Raw genomic sequence first — 20,771 nt, 5'->3', positions numbered from 1 at the left:
GAAAACTACCGGCCAATCTCCCTAATGAATATAGATGCAAAAATCCTCAACAAAATACTTGCAAATCGAATCCAAAGACACATTAAAAAAATCATACAACATGACCAAGTGGGGTTCATTCCAGGCATGCAAGGATGGTTCAACATAAGAAAATCAATCAATGTATTACAACACATTAACAAGTCAAAAGGGAAAAATGAATTGATCCTCTAAATAGATGCTGAAAAAGCATTTGACAAAATCCAACATCCCTTTTTGATAAAAACACTTCAAAAGGTAGGAATTGAAGGAAACTTCCTCAACATGATAAAGAGCATATACGAAAAACCCACAGCCAGCATAGTAGTCAATGGTGAGAGACTGAAAGCCTTCCCCCTAAGATCAGGAACAAGACAAGGATGCCCGCTGTCACCACTGTTATTCAACATTGTGCTGGAAGTGCTAGCCAGGGCAATCCGGCAAGACAAAGAAATAAAAGGCATCCAAATTGGAAAGGAAGAAGTAAAACTGTCATTGTTTGCAGATGATATGATCTTATATCTAGAAAACCCTGAGAAACTGATGATACAGCTACTAGAGCTAATAAACAAATTTAGCAAAGTAGCAGGATACAAGATTAATGCACGTAAGTCAGTAATGTTTCTATATGCTAGAAATGAACAAACTGAAGAGACACTCAAGGAAAAGATACCATTTTCAATAGCAACTAAAAAAATCAAGTACCTAGGAATCAGCTTAACCAAAGATGTAAAAGACCTATACAAAGAAAACTACATAACTCTATTAAAAGAAATAGAAGGGGACCTTAAAAGATGGAAAAATAATATTCCATGTTCATGGCTAGGAAGGCTAAATGTCATTAAGATGTCAATTCTACCCAAACTCATCTACAGATTCAATGCAGTCCCAATCAAAATTCCATAAACCTACTTTGCAGACTTGGAAAAGCTAGTTATCAAATTTATTTGGAAAGGGAAGATGCCTCAAATTGCTAAAGACACTCTAAAAAAGAAAAACGAAGTGGGAGGACTTACACTCCCTGACTTTGAAGCTTATTATAAAGCCACAGTTGTCAAAACATCATGGTACTGGCACAAAGATAGACATGTAGATCAATGGAATCGAATTGAGAATTCGGAGATAGACCCCCAGATCTATGGCCGACTGATCTTTGATAAAGCCCCCAAAGTCACTGAACTGGGTCATAAAGGTCTTTTCAACAAATGGGGCTGGGAGAGTTGGATCTCCATATCCAAAAGAATGAAAGAGGACCCCTACCTCACACCCTACACAAAAATTAACCCAAAATGGACCAAAGATCTCAATATAAAAGAAAGCACCATAAAACTCCTAGAAGATAATGTAGGAAACCATCTTCAAGACCCTGTATTAGGTGGCCACTTCCTAGACTTTACACCCAAAGCACAAGCAACAAAAGAAAAAATAGATAAATGGGAACTCCTCAAGCTTAGAAGTTTCTGTACCTCAAAGGAATTTGTCAAAAAGTTGAAGAGGCAGCCAACTCAATGGGAAAAAGTTTTTGGAAACCATGTATCTGACAAAAGACTGATATCTTGCATATATAAAGAAATCCTACAATTCAATGACGATAGTACAGACAGGCCAATTATAAAATGGGCAAAAGATATGAAAAGACAGTTCTCTGAAGAGGAAATACAAATGGCCAAGAAACACATGAAAAAATGTTCAGCTTCACTAGCTATTAGAGAGATACAAATTAAGACCACAATGAGATACCCTCTCACACCAATTAGAATGGCTGCCATTAAACAAACAGGAAACTACAAATGCTGGAGAGGATGTGGAGAAATTGGAACTCTTATTCATTGTTGGTGGGACTGTATAATGGTTTAGCCACTCAGGAAGTCAGTCTGGCAGTTCCTTAGAAAACTAGATCTAGAGATACCCTTCAATCGAGCGATTGCACTTCTTGGTATATACCCGGAAGATCAGAGAGCAGTGACACGAACAGATATCTGCACGCCAATGTTCATAGCAGCATTATTCACAATTGCCGAGAGATGGAAACAACCCAAATGTCCTTCAACAGATGAGTGGATAAATAAAATGTGGTATATACATATGATGGAATACTATACGGCAGTAAGAAGGAACGATGTCGTGAAGCATATGACAACATGGATGAACCTTGAAGACATAATGCTGAGCGAAGTAAGCCAAGCACAAAGAGAAATATTATATGCTACCACTAATGTGAACTTTGAAAAATGTAAAACAACTGGTTTATAATGTAGAATGTAGGGGAACTAGCGATAGAGAGCAATTAAGGGAGGGGAAACAATAATCCAAGAAGAACAGATAAGCTATCATGGGTAAATTTAATGTTCTGGGAATGCCCAGGAATGACTATGGTCTGTTAATTTCTGATGGGTATAGTAAGACCAAGTTCACAGAAATGTTGCTATATTAGGTTACTTTCTTGGGGTAGAGTAAGAAAACGTTGGAAGTAAAGTAGTTATCTTAGGTTAGTTGTCTTTTTCTTACTCCCTTGTTATGGTCTCTTTGAAATGTTCTTTTATTGTATTTTTTTTTTAATTTAAAAAAAATTTTTTTTAATTTTTCATACAGTTGATTTAGAAAAAAAAAAGTTTAAAGAAAAAAAAAGAAGGAAAAAAATATGCAGAGCCCCCTTGAGGAGCTGGTGAAGAATGCAGGGGTATAGGCCTGCCCTACCTCGATGGTTGCTAACATGCCCACAGACATAGGGGACTGGTGGTTTGATGGATTGAGCCCTCTACCACGGAATTTGCCGTTGGGAAGACTGTTGCTGCAAAGGAGAGGCTAGGCCTCCCTATAATTGTGCCTAAGAGCCTCCTCCCAAATGCCTCTTTGTTGCTCAGATGTGGCCCTCTCTCTCTGGCTAAGCCAACTTGAAAGGTGAAATCACTGCCCTCCCCCCCTACGTGGGATCAGACACCCAGGGGAGTGAATCTCCCTGGCAACGTGGAATATGACTCCTGGGGAGGAATGTAGACCTGGCATCATGGGATGGAGAACATCTTCTTGACCAAAAGGGGGATGTGAAAGGAAATGAAATAAGCTTCAGTGGCAGAGAGGTTCCAAAAGGAGCCGAGGGGTCACTCTGGTGGGCACTCTTATGCACAATATACACAACCCTTTTTAGGTTCTAATGAATTGGGGTAGTTGGTGGTGGATACCTGAAACTATGAAACTACAACCTAGAACCCATGAATCTTGAAGACAATTGTATAAAAATGTGGCTTATGAGGGGGGACAGTGGGATTGGGGGGGGCCATAGGGATCACACTCCCGTTTGTCTAGTTTGTGGATGGATGAGTGGAAAGGTGGGGGAAGGAAACAAACAAACAAACAGACAAGGGCGCCCAGTGTTCTTTTTTACTTTAGTTGCTCCTTTTCACTTTAATTATTATTCTGGTTATTTGTGTGTGTGTGGTAATGAAGGAGTCGGGAATTGATTTTGGTAATGAATGTACAACTATGTAATGGTACTGTGCACAATCAAATGTACGATTTGTTTTGTATGACTGCATGGTATGTGAATATATCTCAATAAAATGAATAATAAAAAAACAAAACAAATTTAACTTTATGAGACTTATACTAAAATATGATATTGATTCGAACAGTTAAAATGCTTTCATGCTGTTCTGGTTTGCTAATGCTGCCATTATGCAAAATACCAGAAATGGATTGGCTTTTATAAAGGGGATTTATTAAGTTACAAATTTATAGTTCCAAGGCCATAAAAGTGTCCAAACTAAGGCATCAACAAGATGATACCTTCACTGAAGGAAGGCCAGTGGCGTTTGGAACACCTCTGTCAGCTGGGAAGGCACGTAGCTGGTGTCTGCTCTTCCTTTGCTCCCAGGTTACATTCCAAAATGGCTTTCTCCAAAATGTCTCTGGGTCTCACTTAGCTTCTTCGTCTCCTTTGCATCTAAGCATTGGGGTCCTCCCTTAGCTTCTCTGGAGCACACTCTGGGCTAGCATCTCCCAATGTCTCCAAGCATCTGCAAGTGTTAGTGTTAGTATCAGCTCTTAGCTTCTCTCCAAAATGTCCCTCTCAGCTGCTCTGAGACCCTTCTGTTTCTGAACTCTTTTATGGGACTCCAGTGATTAAATCAAGACCCACCCTGAATGGACAGAGCCCACACCTCCATGGAAATAATTCAATCAAATGTTTTGCCCACAGTTGATTGAGTCACATTTCCATGAAACAGTCAATTAAAGGATTCCAACCTAATCAACACTAATACATCTGCCCCCACAAGATTGTGTTAAAGAATATGGCTTTTGGGGGGACATAATATATCCAAACTGACACACATGCATTCAACTGACTAAATGAATCTCACTGTATCCTTACTTATTCTTAGCTATACCACATATTTTATCCCTTTTGAAGTGGATGCAGCACCTGAATCTGTAACTCCTTGGTGTATGCTTTGAATGCATTTGCCTTAACAAGCTATTTAGCTGGAACTATGTATCTATGTGGATGCCCTAGATATTGGCAGGACTGTGGATGTACATGTTTTCTTATTCTTGCTCATCCTCCCATAACCATCTGTGAAACTATCAATCTGAAGAACCCACAGTGCTGATAGATGCCTTCTTAACTATGCATCTGGCTGAGGTAATTGGAGTTTTTCATCTCAGAAAGTCACAGTAGCACTTTTGTGAGGCAATTTGCATATATATTCCTGCATTCTTTTTAGGTACTAAAAATCTAAAAATTGGAAAATGTGATCCATTGGCTGTGCTAGACAATTTGAGGAAAATCAGACCAGGTCTGTCCAGAACTCATCCTTGCAGTATAAATATAGACATTTTGTGTATTTTGTTAAAGAAAGTATTTTTAATATTTTTGGCAGCAATGAGGAGCCTAATAATGCAAAGTAGGGAGATATTGGACTTGGTTTCAGAAAATCCAAGTGTAAGCCCTAGCATTCCATCTTTGCCAGAGTCTTGGGGGTAAGTCTTCAAACTCTCTGCATTTCATTTTCTTATCTGAAACTAAGGGATATTTATCCTCATTCTACATCCTCCCCAGGATGGTTGTAAGGAACAAAATGATGGAATGAATGGCTAGGGCTTTGCAGCTGTGTATCATGTTACAAATTTGAGGAATTGGTATCATTTGTTATTCTCCTGGTCTGTTTTAAGCTTTATATTTTTCAAAGACAAAGTATCAGAAAGCCCATGATAATGAAATGTTAGGTTATTCAGTGGACACTTCAAGTTGATCATTGAAGGATCTTGGCACAGTTTTAAGACACATTCCCACGACAATCATGAAGTTCAATAAGTAGCCAATTCAGAGAAGTATTTTTCCTTTTGCTCTGCAGAATACAGCACTAGACTTGAAATTCATTCAATAGGTTTATGAACAAAATTAGACTAAGACTGGATATAAATTTTAAAAATCAGAAAAAGTACTGAATGGAAGTAGCTGATTTTTGGAACTTTCAAGATCAACAAGATAAAGTTGTGTGTGTGTGTATCCAGGAGAATTTGAGGATGTGTTGGCTTTTAAATCAATTTTTTATTAACATATTTTCTGAGCTCATTTGGATTAACACATGGGCTTAAATAGACATTGTTTAAAAATTGTTGAAATACAATGTATCTCTATAAGACAAAGCAATGTACATCAAGCTATTTGTATAATCCTTGGAAACCCCATCAGTGTCTCCTAATCCTTATTGTAATTACTTTACGTTCACGCTTTAAAGTAATGGGAAATTGTTGCCAGAGAAGATCCAAATTGTATCTAGAAGTTGCTGTCCTGAGAACTTTTTGTGACTGTTGAATATACAGCTGATGGTGAAGGAAGGTAGGGCAGTCCCTGCCCTTCAAGGCCTGTTTCACAGCAGCTTGTGAAATTCATCAATATGATTAATGTCCTCTCTTGGTGTGTTCACAGAAATGAACACATTTTCCTCTGCCCTCTAACTCGAGTGAGTGATTTGGAAGCTGCCCCATTCATTTCAGCTGTGACTGAGGGATCTGACATAAGACACCAGCCAAGAAAATAACCATAAGTAAAGGAAGACAGGTTTTTGCTTCCTGTTCTTTTCTTTAACAGACATATTATGTTGGCAAGTAACAAGAAAATAATACAGTCACTTCATTAAAAATTGTTCATTTCACATACTAGATAAACTCAATAACTAAGTGAATTTTTCCCTTCAACTAGGTGTTTTATGACACATTTTAAAAAAATCAACATCTGATTAAAATCTACATTCACCAGTAAATAGTACCTTGTCAGCCAAGGAGAAAATAATAATTGGAAAAGCAAGTCATTTGGAAGGCATGGGGCAAAACGATTATTTTACACTAAGTTTTATACAGGCAGTTCCCTCTATTTTCAGTGTTGTTAGAAGTAATATAAAGTATATTATTTTCAAACAGAATGTATTTTCCATAGTACTGAAAATGTATTTGGTTAGCGCATTCTCTGTCAAGGATCAGGCATTAAAAAAAAAAAAAAAATCATGAACTGTGAAGAAACTGTAAGTATAAGCCAGGATAAAAAGTAAAGGTAACTTAAATGTAAAATTGAAGCTGATAGTTTCATAAAAGTGCTATAAACACTGCTTACACAAGGGTTACTAATGTTCCCTAAAATATTTATAACACAAAAATACAATTGTACCATATCTTGTATTTTACTGAAAGTGAATGTGCTGTCTATAATAATTAGTAAACATTTAAGAAATTTGGGTGGCTTTCTTAGGATTTAAGAAGGGTCCATCTTTATAAGGAATGGAAGGAGGTAATTGGATGGCCTAAATCACTTAAATAAGTTGTCCAAAGAAGGCTAAACTGGTGCAGTCCTTCCTGCTCTCCACAGTCGCCCCAAAGGCAGTGGGCAGGGGCTTCGCATATGTTTGTTGTTAATGCTGCTTCTGGGACTAAAACTTAGGATTCAATGCAAGAGGTTTCGCTACATTTCTATATTTTGCCCTCTCCTATCATCTTTATTTCTTTAAAACCATGGGAACTGTTTTAGCTTCAGAGAAAATGCACAGAAAAAAATGCTGTTAAACCACTGGATTTGATACCTTGTTGACAGCTCTCAGAGCATTTTGCACTGTTGGGAAAGCATAAAAACAATTACAAGGTCTTTGTCAAGGCCTTTTAAAGAAGAAACTTGAACAATATCCAAGGGAATTGCTAAGAAACGCATTGGCTGTCAGGCCTGAGCGCAGTGTGTTAGATGTTGATGGGACCACTTTTTCCACCTTCCCTAGGCTCATTCCCCACCAATAACACAATGTAGAGACTGGAGGGCATAACTGAGTGGCACTGATTAATTAGTGAGTTTAGTAGTACTTGTTTGGAAAAAAAAAAAAAAAGTATATGTTTGGCCTCCTGAAGACATCATCCACAGATGAAAGCACAACCCCCAAAGGAAATATAAACTATCTTACAAAATGCTTATTGCTCTGACCCATGACTCCATGTTGATGGAAAGTAAATGTTCCCAATTCAGGGACAGAAAAAAGAAAATTGTGAAACTGGTCAAATTTATATGCAAGGACCTAACTTTGCTTTTGCATATCTTTTCCCTATCCGTTAATAGTAACCACCTTACATTAGATACCTGGTTCCCTCATACTAACGCCAATCCTTGCACTAACCTTAAGAATAAAATAACACTTTGAAGAATTTATAAATTAATTTAAAAATTAATGTAATTTAGCATTGAGTGTGCTTTGGCAGTGAAAATTTAATATTCCAAATCAGATGTGGGGTGCAGGAAGCAAGAAAATTTAAAATCAAATCTCTCACCCTTTGTATAGGAAGGTCAACCCAGCATAAACATGTCAAATGCCTGAGAACTCTGTGATGACAATGTTTCCATCCAGCATTCTCTAAAGTTTAGCACACGGAAGGCAAAGTAACACAATACCTTTTTCAGGCCCAGATTTTCATTTGGGGTCAACCAAAGAAAGTGGATCATCTTTCAAAATTAGAATTCCTGTATGTCAATTCCTTGCAAGGCAGGGGGTGGGTGGGGGAGCCAATGTCTCACCATTACATGACAAATCAAATCAAGTACTAATGTTTTTGCAATGGTTCAACACCATCCACAATAAGCATTACACTTCATAAATACCTTTAATTTGCAGCACTCTGTTTTGTTACTATTACAAATTGTTATTATTAGGTAACATTTAGTGAGCATTTACTAAACGTTAGGCACTGCCCTTAGGCTTCACACAAATTATCTTACATACCTTCAAGATTATCCTATTAAATAGATACTGTTACATCTTTATTTCTAAAATGAATAAGCTGAGATGGCAAAGTTGGGCAGCACATGAGAACTGATTTCAGCAAAGGCTGTGATACACCTGGGGTAACCCAAGAGCCCAGCAAAGAGCAGTTAGTTAACCCTGTGTCCTCTTACTCCAAGACTGACGGCACTAAGAACCCCTTCTATCTGCTCCTTAAGCTGGGTGGAAGTATTAATTCCAAATGGAATTGCTATTTTTATTTTCTAGGGTAGAAATATTAATTGCAAATGGAATTGTTGTCTTTATTCTCTAGGGGAGTGAGAAGGTTTTGGGGAAAGGTTGCAGAATTTTTTTTTCCCACTATTTTCTCTCCCATGCCATGACATATTGAAGTGTTTTGGTTTGTAGCTACTTTGTATATTCTTTGGTGACCCTACCTAGATTTTCCAGAACCATTCTGATTTCAAAATTTCCCCATAAGATCCTCATAGTCAGAGGCATGCCTTAGGGGGAATGCACCAGAAAATATTTTTAATAAGAATTTTGAAGTCCACATATTGACATGTTATGAAGAATATGATGAAACGATGTTAGAGGAAGCAGAGTACAAGTATGAAGTCTTCAGACAGGTTGGTGTATTTTCATATGAACTCCTCCACAAAGTAAAAATGAAGGTCCCTCCTCCTTTTCCCTAATTTTGGAACCTGGTCATGTGCCCTAAGATGTGGACTGGGCAAAGCTGGGCAAAGCTGGTGTAAAGGCATGAAGCTATACAACCAAAAACTTAGGAGAAATTAGAGCCTACTGCATTCTTTTAAATGGCCAGACAATTGAAATGAACAAGAGGAAGTACAGTATCCTCTCTCCTCTTTCTGTGGTAAGCATGTCACCTTGAATGCAAAGGAAAGAACAAATGTTTGATAACCTTTGTATTAATAAAGCTTTGCCGAGAGCAGTCTCCTTCAACTTTAGGAGATGGAAATCAAATTCGTTCTTAAGATATTAAACCCAAACACAAATATAATTCATTTGCATATGTGCTCAACTAATCTAGTTAGACAAGATCAAATAAAAAAAAAAGTTGATTTTCCATTTTCTTTGAGAAGAATACATTAAAATAAAATTATGCATGCAGAATAGAAGAATGCTGAAGAAATTACTTACAATTTGCTGCCGGGGATTCAAGAAAACTTGCTTAAGGAGTGGAAAGATGTTTCATAAAATGCTCCTACACTTGTAATTTCAAAAAGAAGTCCAATCACAAACTCTTGATACTACAGATCCACTGATGTACTTAGCATTAAAAAAAAGAAGAGCAGAAAAATCCATGAGCCGCATCATTAACTAAATGCCAAATAAAAACTGAAATGAATATTTTATGGTGACTTTAGAAAATTCCAAAGAGCAAAAGTTTGTCTCTTTACAATCAGGGGGTTGCAAATCCTAAGCAGAGTATCAAGGTACTGAAGATGTTCATGTATTTTCCCCCTTGTAATATATTCCCAAAAGGAGAACTTCAGAGTAAAATTATATATATTTTGTTTACAGCTTCTGATTTATTATTATTTTTTAATATGAATTAAGAAATGAAAGGTGGGCCTTGTTCAGAGTTTTTATCTAGGCTAATTATCTGACCTTCTTCAACCTGAGTCTACTAATGAGCTTTCCTTTCTCCAGGGAGATAAAGAAGCTGAATTAGGGCTTCCATTTTCCCCACTTTGTGATCGGAAGTCAACGATGGTGGCCCAGTCACAAATAGGTAACACTCAAGATTGCTGGTCTTGGAGAGTGGGCATGTGCTTTTCAGTTTTCAAATGTATGTATCATGTTATTCAGAGGCTTAACTTCCATGAAAATCTCACTTCATGACAAATTTGATCTCCATGGGGCTAAACACTAAGAATTTTTTAACATTCTCACAAAATCAATTCAATATCTTTAGTTAACGTAATTGTTTTTCTGGTTGTAAACTATTTCCAAAATGGAGGACTTTCTTATGCAAGAGAGGATTTTTTGTTGCTGGTCATTGTTTTGTGTAATTGAATCCTTTGGATGTAGGACAAGTCAATGAAAATATTAACATGCCTATTCTGTTATTACTAAGTTTGCATGGCATGCTTAATATACTAGTTCATGTTCTTTTGGGAAAACAGTCTTATAACCTGAATATTATAATATTGCTCCCAACCTCATTCATTCCTCCCATCTGTATTTGTGTCAGGGACGTCAAGCCCAGTCCATTATTAAAACATAGTCTTGCTATGCTGCATAGTTTAAATATTTGTAATAGTTATTCTCGGAGCCAGCATCTTCATTATTGAACTATCTGATCAATGGCATAAGAGAGCCTCATCTTATCTCTGTAGTTGTGCTCTGGTACCTCCTAGCAGCCATCAGCCGTGGGAAGGCTTCATGCTCTCACCTTTCTCTCCCTCCCTCCCAAGTGCCCACAGTTGTTTTCTAGGGAACACAACGCAGGTGCCTATCATTGTTTAGCTGGTATGACTGTGGCAGGCTAAGGAGCTCATCTGGCAAGCAGATAAGGGTCTAGGTTTCTCAAGTTTATTGCTGCAATATGAATTGCTGCCATGTTAGTAGAGGTGAAGCCTCTTTTCACAATCTACATATCCCAGGCATTTAACCCATAGAAATAGCACCCTGGATGGCCAGTTAACCTTGCTTTTACCTGAAGGTATCAGTTAAAATACAAAATTACTAAGACTTTTTGAATTAAAAATATGCCGTAACATATGCTATGACTAATCCAGTTACCTGAAATGTGAATTACTTTGAGCATCTAATGGATGAAAATACTCTTCAATTGTGCATATTTCCCATTACACTCACTTAAAAAGCCTCCCTCCAGTTACTCTATATTCAGATGGTAATTCTTTGTTCCCAGATGGTATTAAGGAAACTAGCAATTGATTTTAAGCACCACCCCTCTACTGAGTCCTGATCGGGGGTGGGGTCGATGTTGAAGTGTGCACGGAGCTTGCCTCTGCCTGCACCTAAACACTGGGTGGTAAGTGCTCGCCAAAGGACAATGCCCCATTCTCTCTGTGTCGTTTTTTATCTTGTGTAGTACTTTAAATGTACAAGTCTTTATGCAATCCTGACATCTCAAAGTGAGAGGATTAATGCTGCCTCCCAGAGATGTTACCGTTCTTTTCTCCGATTTGACAGAACACGCCCACACGCTGTGAACTAACACTTTACATCCAGAGAATAATAAACAGCAATTTGAAATATTAATGCACTGGCAGAAGGCTCTGACTAATATAATAAGGAAAAAAAAGGGGGGGGGTGTGCCTGCCTGTGGCCTGAAAAAAACTTCAGTTATTTAGGTTTTTTGGAGCCTAGATATTATAACTTGTTGATCAATAGTAAAAGTCAACAAGCAAGAAGAGACCTTTCAAAAGAGTTATCATCCCTTTCACTGACAGAGGACATGTATATTCATTATTGTTAGGTTTGAATTTGTTGTTAATAATAATATCAGGCTGAATATAAGAACGCCAATATACCTGAGTTAACAAGCTCATGTTGCATCTCTTCCACTGCTTGAGAGATTATTTTATAGAGCAGTTAGCAATCATTTCTAAAGATTACATTATTGGATTCAAATACATATATCCCTTGATATATATATATATATGTTATATGTCTTAAGGGATAAGCTAAACCAGTATCGTAATTGATAGTTGCTACACAAAAAGCATCATAGAACCTTTCCTATCACTGATACTAGAAGTCAGGAAATTGTAACATGGATTTATCTCTCTTTTTTAGGTTTCATTGATTTCATAGTAGAGCCAACATTTTCTCTTCTGACCGACTCAACAGAGAAAATTGTTATTCCTCTTATAGAGGAAGCCTCAAAATCTGAAGCTGCTTCCTTTGGGACAAACAGGTTTGAGGGGTTTTTTTTGGCATTATTTTTCATCTTTGAGAATTTTAATAACCTTTTACCTGTGATTATCCTTATTGTTTTTTACATCTAGGCAGGAAATTCTTACCAGAACTATTAGGCAATATTGCCACCTGGTGGCTTTGTATTATATTGCATCTGCCTTTGTGAATAACTGAAGTCCCCTATGAAAAATATCAAAGTACTGAATAGTTTTACAAAGTAGCATTTAATGCCCAGGAGAAAAAAAAATTATTTAAGCTTTCATTGGATAAGTATGTTTTGTTTTCTGGATATAGTTACATGTCGGGTAGTGCCAGGTGTTGGTAGAGTGGGGGGGTGGGGGATTGTTTTGGTTTGCCTGTAAACAAACCAATCACAACCCATTCCTATATCTAGTAAGATGCCTGCTTCAGAATTAGCCTTTTGGCTTACATGAATCCAAAGATCTGTATAACATGTAACAGCAAAATCCATTATATATGGAACTTAAAATATTTCAAACTTGATTTTTTTCACTGATAAATTTATTTTTAAAAAATTATGTAAAATGTCCAGTTGCAGCATAATCATGCTAATTTCTTGCCCCTCTGGTGCCACAACTTTTCATAATGACAGACCAAAAGACTCCCTAAATACTGCCCTAATGAAGAAACTGAGGGAATGTCCTACCTGAAAAAGATCCAGTTTTAGCCTGGAGATTTAACTGTGGAGGAAGGGGCAGGTGCACTTACCTCACTTGGGGCTCCGGAGCACTCGTGCTCCTTCTATGATGTCCACCAGTAGACTCACACAGAGTCAGCTCAGCTCATGGCTTGAGAACCCTACCACCAACTGCACCCCGCTGCCCTATGAACGGATAGGCCCTGCTGTCTGGGAGTCCCTGCATTTCCATCCCTGCATTTTCCAGGGGGAGAGGGAAAGGAGGAGGGTGGGCAGCGCAGCAGTGTGCTCACAACTGGGCCTATGCCCCTGCCACCCTGAACCTTTTCCAATTGGTTGTGTGGAGTTTTTCCAGCTCTGCTTTCTCATCCCATATCCTAACCTCAGTGCTTTTTGGTTTCTTTTGTTGTTATGGGTAGTTCAAGCTCTTTGGGCGGGGTCCATGTTGCTGACGCTCTCAGACGATTGAATGTGAAAACCACCGTAAGCGATGGGCTGTTTTCTACAGACTATTCCCTGGCGACAGTGGACCTGAAGAGCTTCAAAAACAACCTGGTGGACATCATTCAACAGAACAAAGGGCGGTGGAAAGAGTTAGCTGCACAAGGTATGGTTGTTTATAGTGCCTTACTGCCATCCCTTTCTGTCTTAACTCCTCCACTGGCATTTTGAACTTTTCCCCTGTTAATTTCTTCTTCTATAAAATAGGCATGCCCTTTGTGGCAGTTGCAGTTTGACTATCCCTTGATGGTTCATAAGAGAGTTGGTGTATCTGTTAGGTAAAAAAGGGATGCTGTTTTGTTTATGCCGTATTGGCTGCAGATGTGTGTCACTGGATGGTGGTGCAATGGGTATGAAGGATAGGACAATAAAATGGTGACAAAGCTTTATTTGGTACAATGGCCTCCTGTACTTGTTTGGAGCACTTTTGAGCCTATGTTTTAGCTTTTGCACTTGACTTTCCTGTTGCAGTGAGAATGTAATATTTGGTGTTGGAGATTCAGGTGTCTTTTTTTTTGTCAAGTTTACTAAGTTAGTTCTTTGGCTGACAGTTTCACTCATGAGTTAGAGAAATCGTTTGTATTCTGCTACCAAAGAAGTCAGTTGGGAAGTTAGCTATAGTTATTTCTAATTTATTTGTTGATCTGAATTAATCAGTCCATTCTCTTTAGGAGGGGTTTTAATTTCACAGCTGCTAAAACAAATGCCATGCAATGGGTTGACTTAAACAATGAGAATTCATTGGCTTACAGTTTTGAGACTAAGAGAAGTCCAAAATCAAGGCAGTCAGCAAGGTGATGCTTTCTTCCTGAAGACTGTGGCATTCTGGGGCTGGCTGCCAGTGATCCTTGGTCCTTGGCTTTTCTGTCATATGGCAATGCATATGGTGGCCTCTCCTGGCTTCTCTCTCTGTCTGACTTTCACTCTGACTATACGGACTTTAATCTGAATTAAAGCCCAACCTGATTTGGTGGGGCCACAGCTTAACTGAAGAAGCATCTTGAAGAGATTTTATTTACAAGGTGTCCACACCCACCAGAAGGTGGAACAAGATCAAGAACATGTCCAACCTGAGGTACGCAATTCAGTCCACCACAGTCAGTCCTCTAGATGTCATGCACTATACTCCCTGCACGTTGGCCTTCTGGCAGGTACTTAAAATACTCCAGGGCCTTTGCAATTGTTTCTTCTTCCAGGAATTCTCCTCTTCAGTCTCTCTGAAAGGCTGATTCTTTCTTGGATGGCAGGTCTCTGCTTTTTGTTTAATTTGAAAAACATAGCACTTAACTCATTTAATTTAATCCTCAAATGAAACTTGTTAAGTATATACTATTATTATTCCCCATTTTATAGATAAGGAAACTGAGGCAGAGGACAGTTATGTGACTTGTCTGAAGGCCCCACAACTAGTAAGTGAAGGAGCTCTATGCAGCCACTGTGAGGGCCTCTTCGTGGCCGTGGCACCTGTGCAGACACATGGCGCCTCGGGCTCAGAGTGGCCCACACTGGGCTTAGTGCTCCTCTTTCACTGTCTTGAAATTCTTAATAATTTTTGAACAAGGGAACCCATGTTTTCATTTTGCACTGGACACCAAAAGTTCTGTAGTTGGCTCTGGCCATTACAGAGTCTTTGTAATACTGCGTTATTATTACTCTGCGAAGTACGTAACACAGTAGAAGAATCAGATAACAGAACTATCTAACTGGAGTTTTCAAGTGACTAGCCTTCCTCCTCCACATGGACAAATTCTACTCAAGATATTGGCCCTGGAGCAGTGTGAGATATAATTCACTAGACTATAAGCTCTAAAGAGTAGGAACTTGATCTATCTTATTATCATATGTCCCTGGCATATAGCAAGTTCTTTTTTTTTTTTTTTCTGCTTTAATTTGCATTTAATTTATGATGAATTTATTCCCGAGCCATAAGTTTTTGTTTCTTCAGTTTCTTCTGGGATATCTTTTCTTCTGTGCAACCTCTTCTTCTGGTTTAGGAACAATCTGTTCTTTCTCAGTAAGGATCATCTCAATGTGGCAGGGGGAACTCATGTATGGGTTAATCCGACCATGAGCTCTGTAAGTCCGGCGGCGCATCTTGGGGGCTTTGTTCACCTGGATGTGCTCAATGACCAGAGAATCTACATCTAAACCCTTAAGTTCAGCATTACTTTCTGCATTTTTAAGCATGTGTAACAAAAATTCAGCACTCTTTTTGGGCCATCGACCCTGCGTCCAGCCCCACTGTTTGGCCTGGGCACACCTACCAACACCACCGTTGTAACGACGACGGAATGGCACACACTGCTTCTGTAATGTGACATCTTTCAGATACTTGGTGGCTTTTCGAATATGCATACCCTTGATGGCCTGAGCAGTTTCTCGGGTGTTCTTAAAGTGAACACGAAGATTTGAACCTCTTGATTTGCATGATTTTGTGGGGTTTTCAGGGTCAAGTGAGTAGCGAACCATTTTCAGAGATCACCTCGCGCCGCTTACGGGAAGAGCTATAGCAAGTTCTTTAAGATTATTTACAGAATGAAGTTTTGAATGGATGAATACTTATGTTCCACTATGTTTGAACATTATATTTATTCAGAAAGGAAAACAAATAAATATGGGGAAACAAGATTTCTGAAATCCCTTCTATGTACCCGGCATTTAATGTACGACCCTCTGAAGTAAATACTATCCCCGTTTTATGCACGTGGAAATGGAGGCTCTCACAGCTAAGCACTAGAGTCAGAACTGTCTGATTCTTTAACCAGGGTTTCTCCCACTCACTCTGGTACCTCCTATTACACTGTCCTGTGTCTTTCAACAAAGTTTGAAAAAATTGAAGTATTTATCTTTAGTGAATCAGATACTCCAGCTGACCAATACACTCTCCTATAACAAAGGCTTAATAAAATATCTTGTCCACAATCTGGTCAAAATAACCAACAGTGAACCCCAAGCACCAACCCATTGTGGAACGAATTGCTACAATGATGCAATATGGAAACCCAAGGTCAGGGCACAATGGAAACTTTCAGCAAATGATCCCTTTATGGTACAGAATAAAGAGGCCTTGTCACTTACACAGCACAAAGAGTCCAGAAGAGCAGAGGAAGAAGTCACAGCACACCTGGTCTCCCAGGGTGGCCAGAAACTGCTTTGGGTTGGGTACTGGAAGCTAAAAGACATATCAGTCTATACTGTATGAGTGTGTTTTTATCCACCTCAGGGGAGGGGGCCCTGCCACTGTGAATTTCTGTTCTGATAAGCACTTGAGGCTGTTTCTTCCTCTCCAGGCCCAAGGTCTCTCCCAGGTTGTGGAGTGGCATACAGTATAAAAGAGGATGGGGTTAGTGGTACCTTGAAGCCATCAGAGGATGGCCACTTAGTGTGTGTGTGTGACTTCCCCAGAGAAGGAGGTGGGGGGAGGTGAAGGCTGGGTGGTTGCCACCCAACAGGTTCTTTGATTTCCCTAACACTCATCACCTGGAACCCATTTGTCAAAAACCTATACAGGGAAACCCTTCAACAGAATTAGGTTAGGGACTGCAATGGCTCCCTTTTTAATAAACTTTCTGGCACTGTCTTCCATGGACTATTTTGTTGAGCACATATATCCCTTCAGCTCTCAGAAAGGCTGAGTTTCACACAGATTTAATGAATTGAACTGGGTAACCTTATGAGAACTGAGATTACTGATTACTATCTGTATCATCCTGGTTCCTGGAAAATCATCTTATAGCATTTCATAAAAATTTATTTTCTATTAATCCCATTAGGTATTTCCAGTTAAATGCATATTCCAAAAACATGAACATTATGTTGATAGCCCATAACTCAAATAGGAAGAAAACATAAAATGTAGTGAAGATCACAACAAGCCTGATTTCCTCCAGGGTCTGAGTCATACCTTATTCATATGGAGTAGTTTGAGGTACTAAAATATCAGATACCAATTCATTCTTATTTGATTTTTTATCATATTTATTAAAACTCTTTCCTTAGAGTTTGTGCTCATTAATAAGGTGCTTAGAGAACCATAGTAAATTTTAGATCCTTGTAAAGTTCTCATTTTACATTTCTGGCATTGAGTAATAATGACTGTCCTACAATTAGAAAATGCAGAACCAAGATTTGAACACAGACAGTCCTGCTTTAAACACAATAAAATCATAAAGCATTTTGATATACAACTTACAAAAGGTATTGTGTATAGTATACACATTTTTAGTAAGGCAAATAATGCCCAATTCTCCTAATTTTTCCCCCCCAATTCTCTTCATTTTTTCCCCCCGATTCTCTTCATTTATAAAATTGCATGCTTAATCTCTATTCCCAGTGTTATGGTGAACTAGACAAACTTAAAGAAATATCTCATGGTGAAAATAACTATATATGCAGGATAAACTCTTGTAAGAGTGCTGCAAGAAATTGACATCTCAGAACCTACCAAAATAAAGAAAAAAACAGGAATTTAGAAAATTGAATGTCCTTTAGAGTCAGAATTTCTCCTAGGCACAGCTGCTTACCTCTGCCTGAGTCATGGGTTGCAGACTGAATTTATCACCACATTGGGTTTATGCCAGAAATGCAAATTTAATTTTCATTTTAAAAACCCAAAAGAATATGCAAACACGTTATTATAATTAATAAGAGAATTACCAAGTTTGGCTCATATAAGATCAGTAGATAAAGTCAGTTATATTTTTATAAAATAATAAACTATTTAAAATTATTTTTTTAAAAATATACCACTTGCTATAGATATTTGGGGAGAATATCAATACATAATGTCCCAAAGATCACCACCTCCACTCACAACGAATTGAAAGGAAAAAAAAAAAAAATCACTTTATTACTATTGAAGTTGATATAGAATATAGCTTAGGTATATGCTAGCAATGTGCTTTTTGATACCCAACTCAAGCATTAGATGCAATTACTCACCCAATTACAGGCAATGCTTCCAAAAAGGTCATGTCATGGAGGAGAAGAGCACAACACAGTTTTCCTGCAGGCAGCCTACATCCCAAGAGGGAGGAGCCAAGGAAGGGACTGGGGTAGGCACACTCCACTAACCAACTGAAACTATGTGGAGGAGGAGGAGGAGGAGGAAGAAGAAGGAGAAGAAGGAGAAGAAGAAGAAAGGGGCGGGTGGAGAGAGAGAAACCACCATGGGTATCCTAGTGGAGTGGATGAGAAGTGCTGCCCCCTCAGCTTTGAGGTGCCCAGGAATGTTAGAATTCTTGACATTGTCCCACAAGTCTCTAAATCTCTGTACATTTTCTTTAATCTTTTTTCTTCTTTTATTCAATTACTTTCTAGTGATCTATCCTCAATTTCACTGATTCTTTCTTCTCATCTCAAATCTTCTGTAGAATCCAATGAGTGAAGTTTTCATTTTAGCCATTGTTCTTTTCAATTTTAGAATTTCAGTTTGGTCTTTTTTTTATAATTTATTTCTGTAGCTGTTTTCTATTTGTTCACAGTGTCAGCATGTTTTCCTTTAATTCTTTAAATATATTTATAATATTTGCTTTGAAGTCATTGTCTCCTCCTACCAACATCTGGTCCACCTCAAAGTCAGTTTCTATTTACTGTTTTTTCCCCCCCTGAATGGGTACAATTCTTTCTTTCTTTTTTTTTTTTTTTTTGTATGTATGTATGTATTTAACTTTTGTTGAAAAGTACACATTTCAAATAATATATGGTAACAATTGTGGATCCTGTTTTATTATTCTGAGGGTTGCTCTTTGCTTTTGTTTGTTTGCTATTTGTTTGTTTGTTTACTTATATATTTATTTTAGTAGCTTGCCTGGACATAAGCTGCAGAATCTGCATCTCCTGCTGAGCAACCTTTGATGTCTTTGCTCAGTGTTTTTTATGTTGTTTTTTTTCCACCGTGGGATTGCCCCTATGTCTATGTAGTTTAGTGATCAGCCCATGATGTGGGTAGATGTTGTGTTCAAACACCTCACGGGCATAGGTTTCCACCCTCTGCCAGTTGATCTCTGGAGGTTTGAGTATTGCCTTGAGACTTACAGTCAGTTCTCAATTCTTTCTTTCTTTTCACTTTTTTTGGGGTTCTCTCAGGTTTTTTCATGCTTGCTTAGTTTCCCAGTCAACCAGGGAAGTGTCGAGAGCTATTTCAATCCATCTATGGCTCTCTCATTTTTAGGATCTTCCTGTTAAATTTCTTGTCACCCCAAAAGCTGCAGGTTTTCCCCATTTGTTCTAAAGTAAATCCATCATCTTTTGCAGGCTAAGCCATGGGTTTTTGCCGTCTCCTCCAGCCCCACATTGAGTCTGCCACCTCTGGCAGCAAGGCTGGTTTTAGCTGTTGTTCCAAAGCTGGTGGGGGCTGGGTGAGGGGTAGGGAGTTGGATTTGGGAGCAACCCAATTAGGAGGACACGGCCTAATGCTCTTCTGGTCTGAAGCTCTAGCAATTTTTCAAGAATAAATGCTACTCAATGTATTGTGTCCATTTGATAGTTTCATGGAATAGTTATTTTCCTTAATATTGTCCAGTTTCATACTCTTTTATGGAGGAAACACTTGACCTCTTTACATTGCCATAAGAGGCAGTCCTTTTCCTCAGTATTGGCTTCTGAGAGAATTACATGAGTTTATTTACATAAGCTGCTTATAAGTATATAGAATTGTAAATCCTATAAAAGAGTTGGCTGTTATCACTATAATTATTATTTGCCATGTACGTCTCTACTATGTGCCAGACCCTGTCTAAGCATTAGGAATATAGTAGAAAACAAAAGCAGACAAAAATTCCTAACCTCATAAAGAGTGAATGAGATTAAGCAGGAATGCAATTTTAAATTATGTGGTCAAGAAAGGCTTTAATGAGTATGTGGTAATTAGAGCAAAGACCTGAAGGAGGTGAAGTAGAGAACCCTGATTTGCAAAGCAATTATTTTTGGAAGCCAACTGAGAGTTTGTTCGTCTTTAGAAATGAGGATTCCAAATTGAATCAGAACCACCAAATCTGCCATGATTGGAACAGAAACCATAAGTCACACCCAGATCTCCTTCCTAGCCCATCTTCCCAAGGAGACTGTGTACTAGAGAAAAACTAGTGATGTTCTAGAAGTACACACATTCTGGGCATCAGTCTAGAATGGAGCTCAATATGGTTCTTATTATACTGAGTGATTTTCTGACTTGATATTGAAACAAGCCCCAAAATATTAGATTCAGAGAAGATTAGTAAGTGAGGAAAGGAAGCAGCACAGGAACACACTGCTGGATTTGCATTGTGCGTGAATCCGCTGTTTAGAACCACAAGGAAACTTAGAGCAAGCGTAAGGTAAGCTTGCCATTTTAGAATGTTTTAAAATTTCAAACGCACAGGTGTTTTATTTCCTTCATAATTGCTCTATAGTTATAGAATATATTTAGTATGATATCATTCATT

The 20,771-nt window shown here is 38.3% G+C and overlaps 2 protein-coding genes across 3 annotated transcripts in view; one reads left to right on the top strand and one right to left on the bottom strand.

The window, feature by feature from the left end:
• PDE1A (phosphodiesterase 1A) overlaps window positions 1-20,771 on the top strand; it is a 460,100-nt gene that overhangs the window by 407,543 nt on the left and 31,786 nt on the right. For both annotated transcript variants that reach the window (XM_037849350.1, XM_037849349.1), the window contains exons 11-13: window positions 9,951-10,032; window positions 12,066-12,186; window positions 13,266-13,453. In XM_037849350.1, the coding sequence (XP_037705278.1) occupies window positions 9,951-10,032; window positions 12,066-12,186; window positions 13,266-13,453 (391 nt within the window). The remainder of the gene's footprint in view (window positions 1-9,950; window positions 10,033-12,065; window positions 12,187-13,265; window positions 13,454-20,771) is intronic.
• Window positions 15,274-15,846, bottom strand: LOC119544166 (60S ribosomal protein L17-like). Its single transcript, XM_037849351.1, has one exon. The coding sequence runs from the start codon at window positions 15,814-15,816 to the stop codon at window positions 15,289-15,291; it is 528 nt and encodes a 175-aa protein (XP_037705279.1). The 5' UTR covers window positions 15,817-15,846; the 3' UTR covers window positions 15,274-15,288.

Source organism: Choloepus didactylus, chromosome 9 (genome assembly GCF_015220235.1).
Source record: "Choloepus didactylus isolate mChoDid1 chromosome 9, mChoDid1.pri, whole genome shotgun sequence".
Taxonomy (NCBI): domain Eukaryota; kingdom Metazoa; phylum Chordata; class Mammalia; order Pilosa; family Megalonychidae; genus Choloepus; species Choloepus didactylus.
Note: the sequence above shows the minus strand (reverse complement) of the source record. Positions and strands in the feature narration are given on the sequence as shown.

What these genes read in the sequence shown, in the direction of transcription:
- LOC119544166 (XM_037849351.1), bottom strand. Translation starts at nt 15,816, where the DNA reads ATGGTTCGCTACTCACTTGACCCTGAAAACCCCACAAAATCATGCAAA.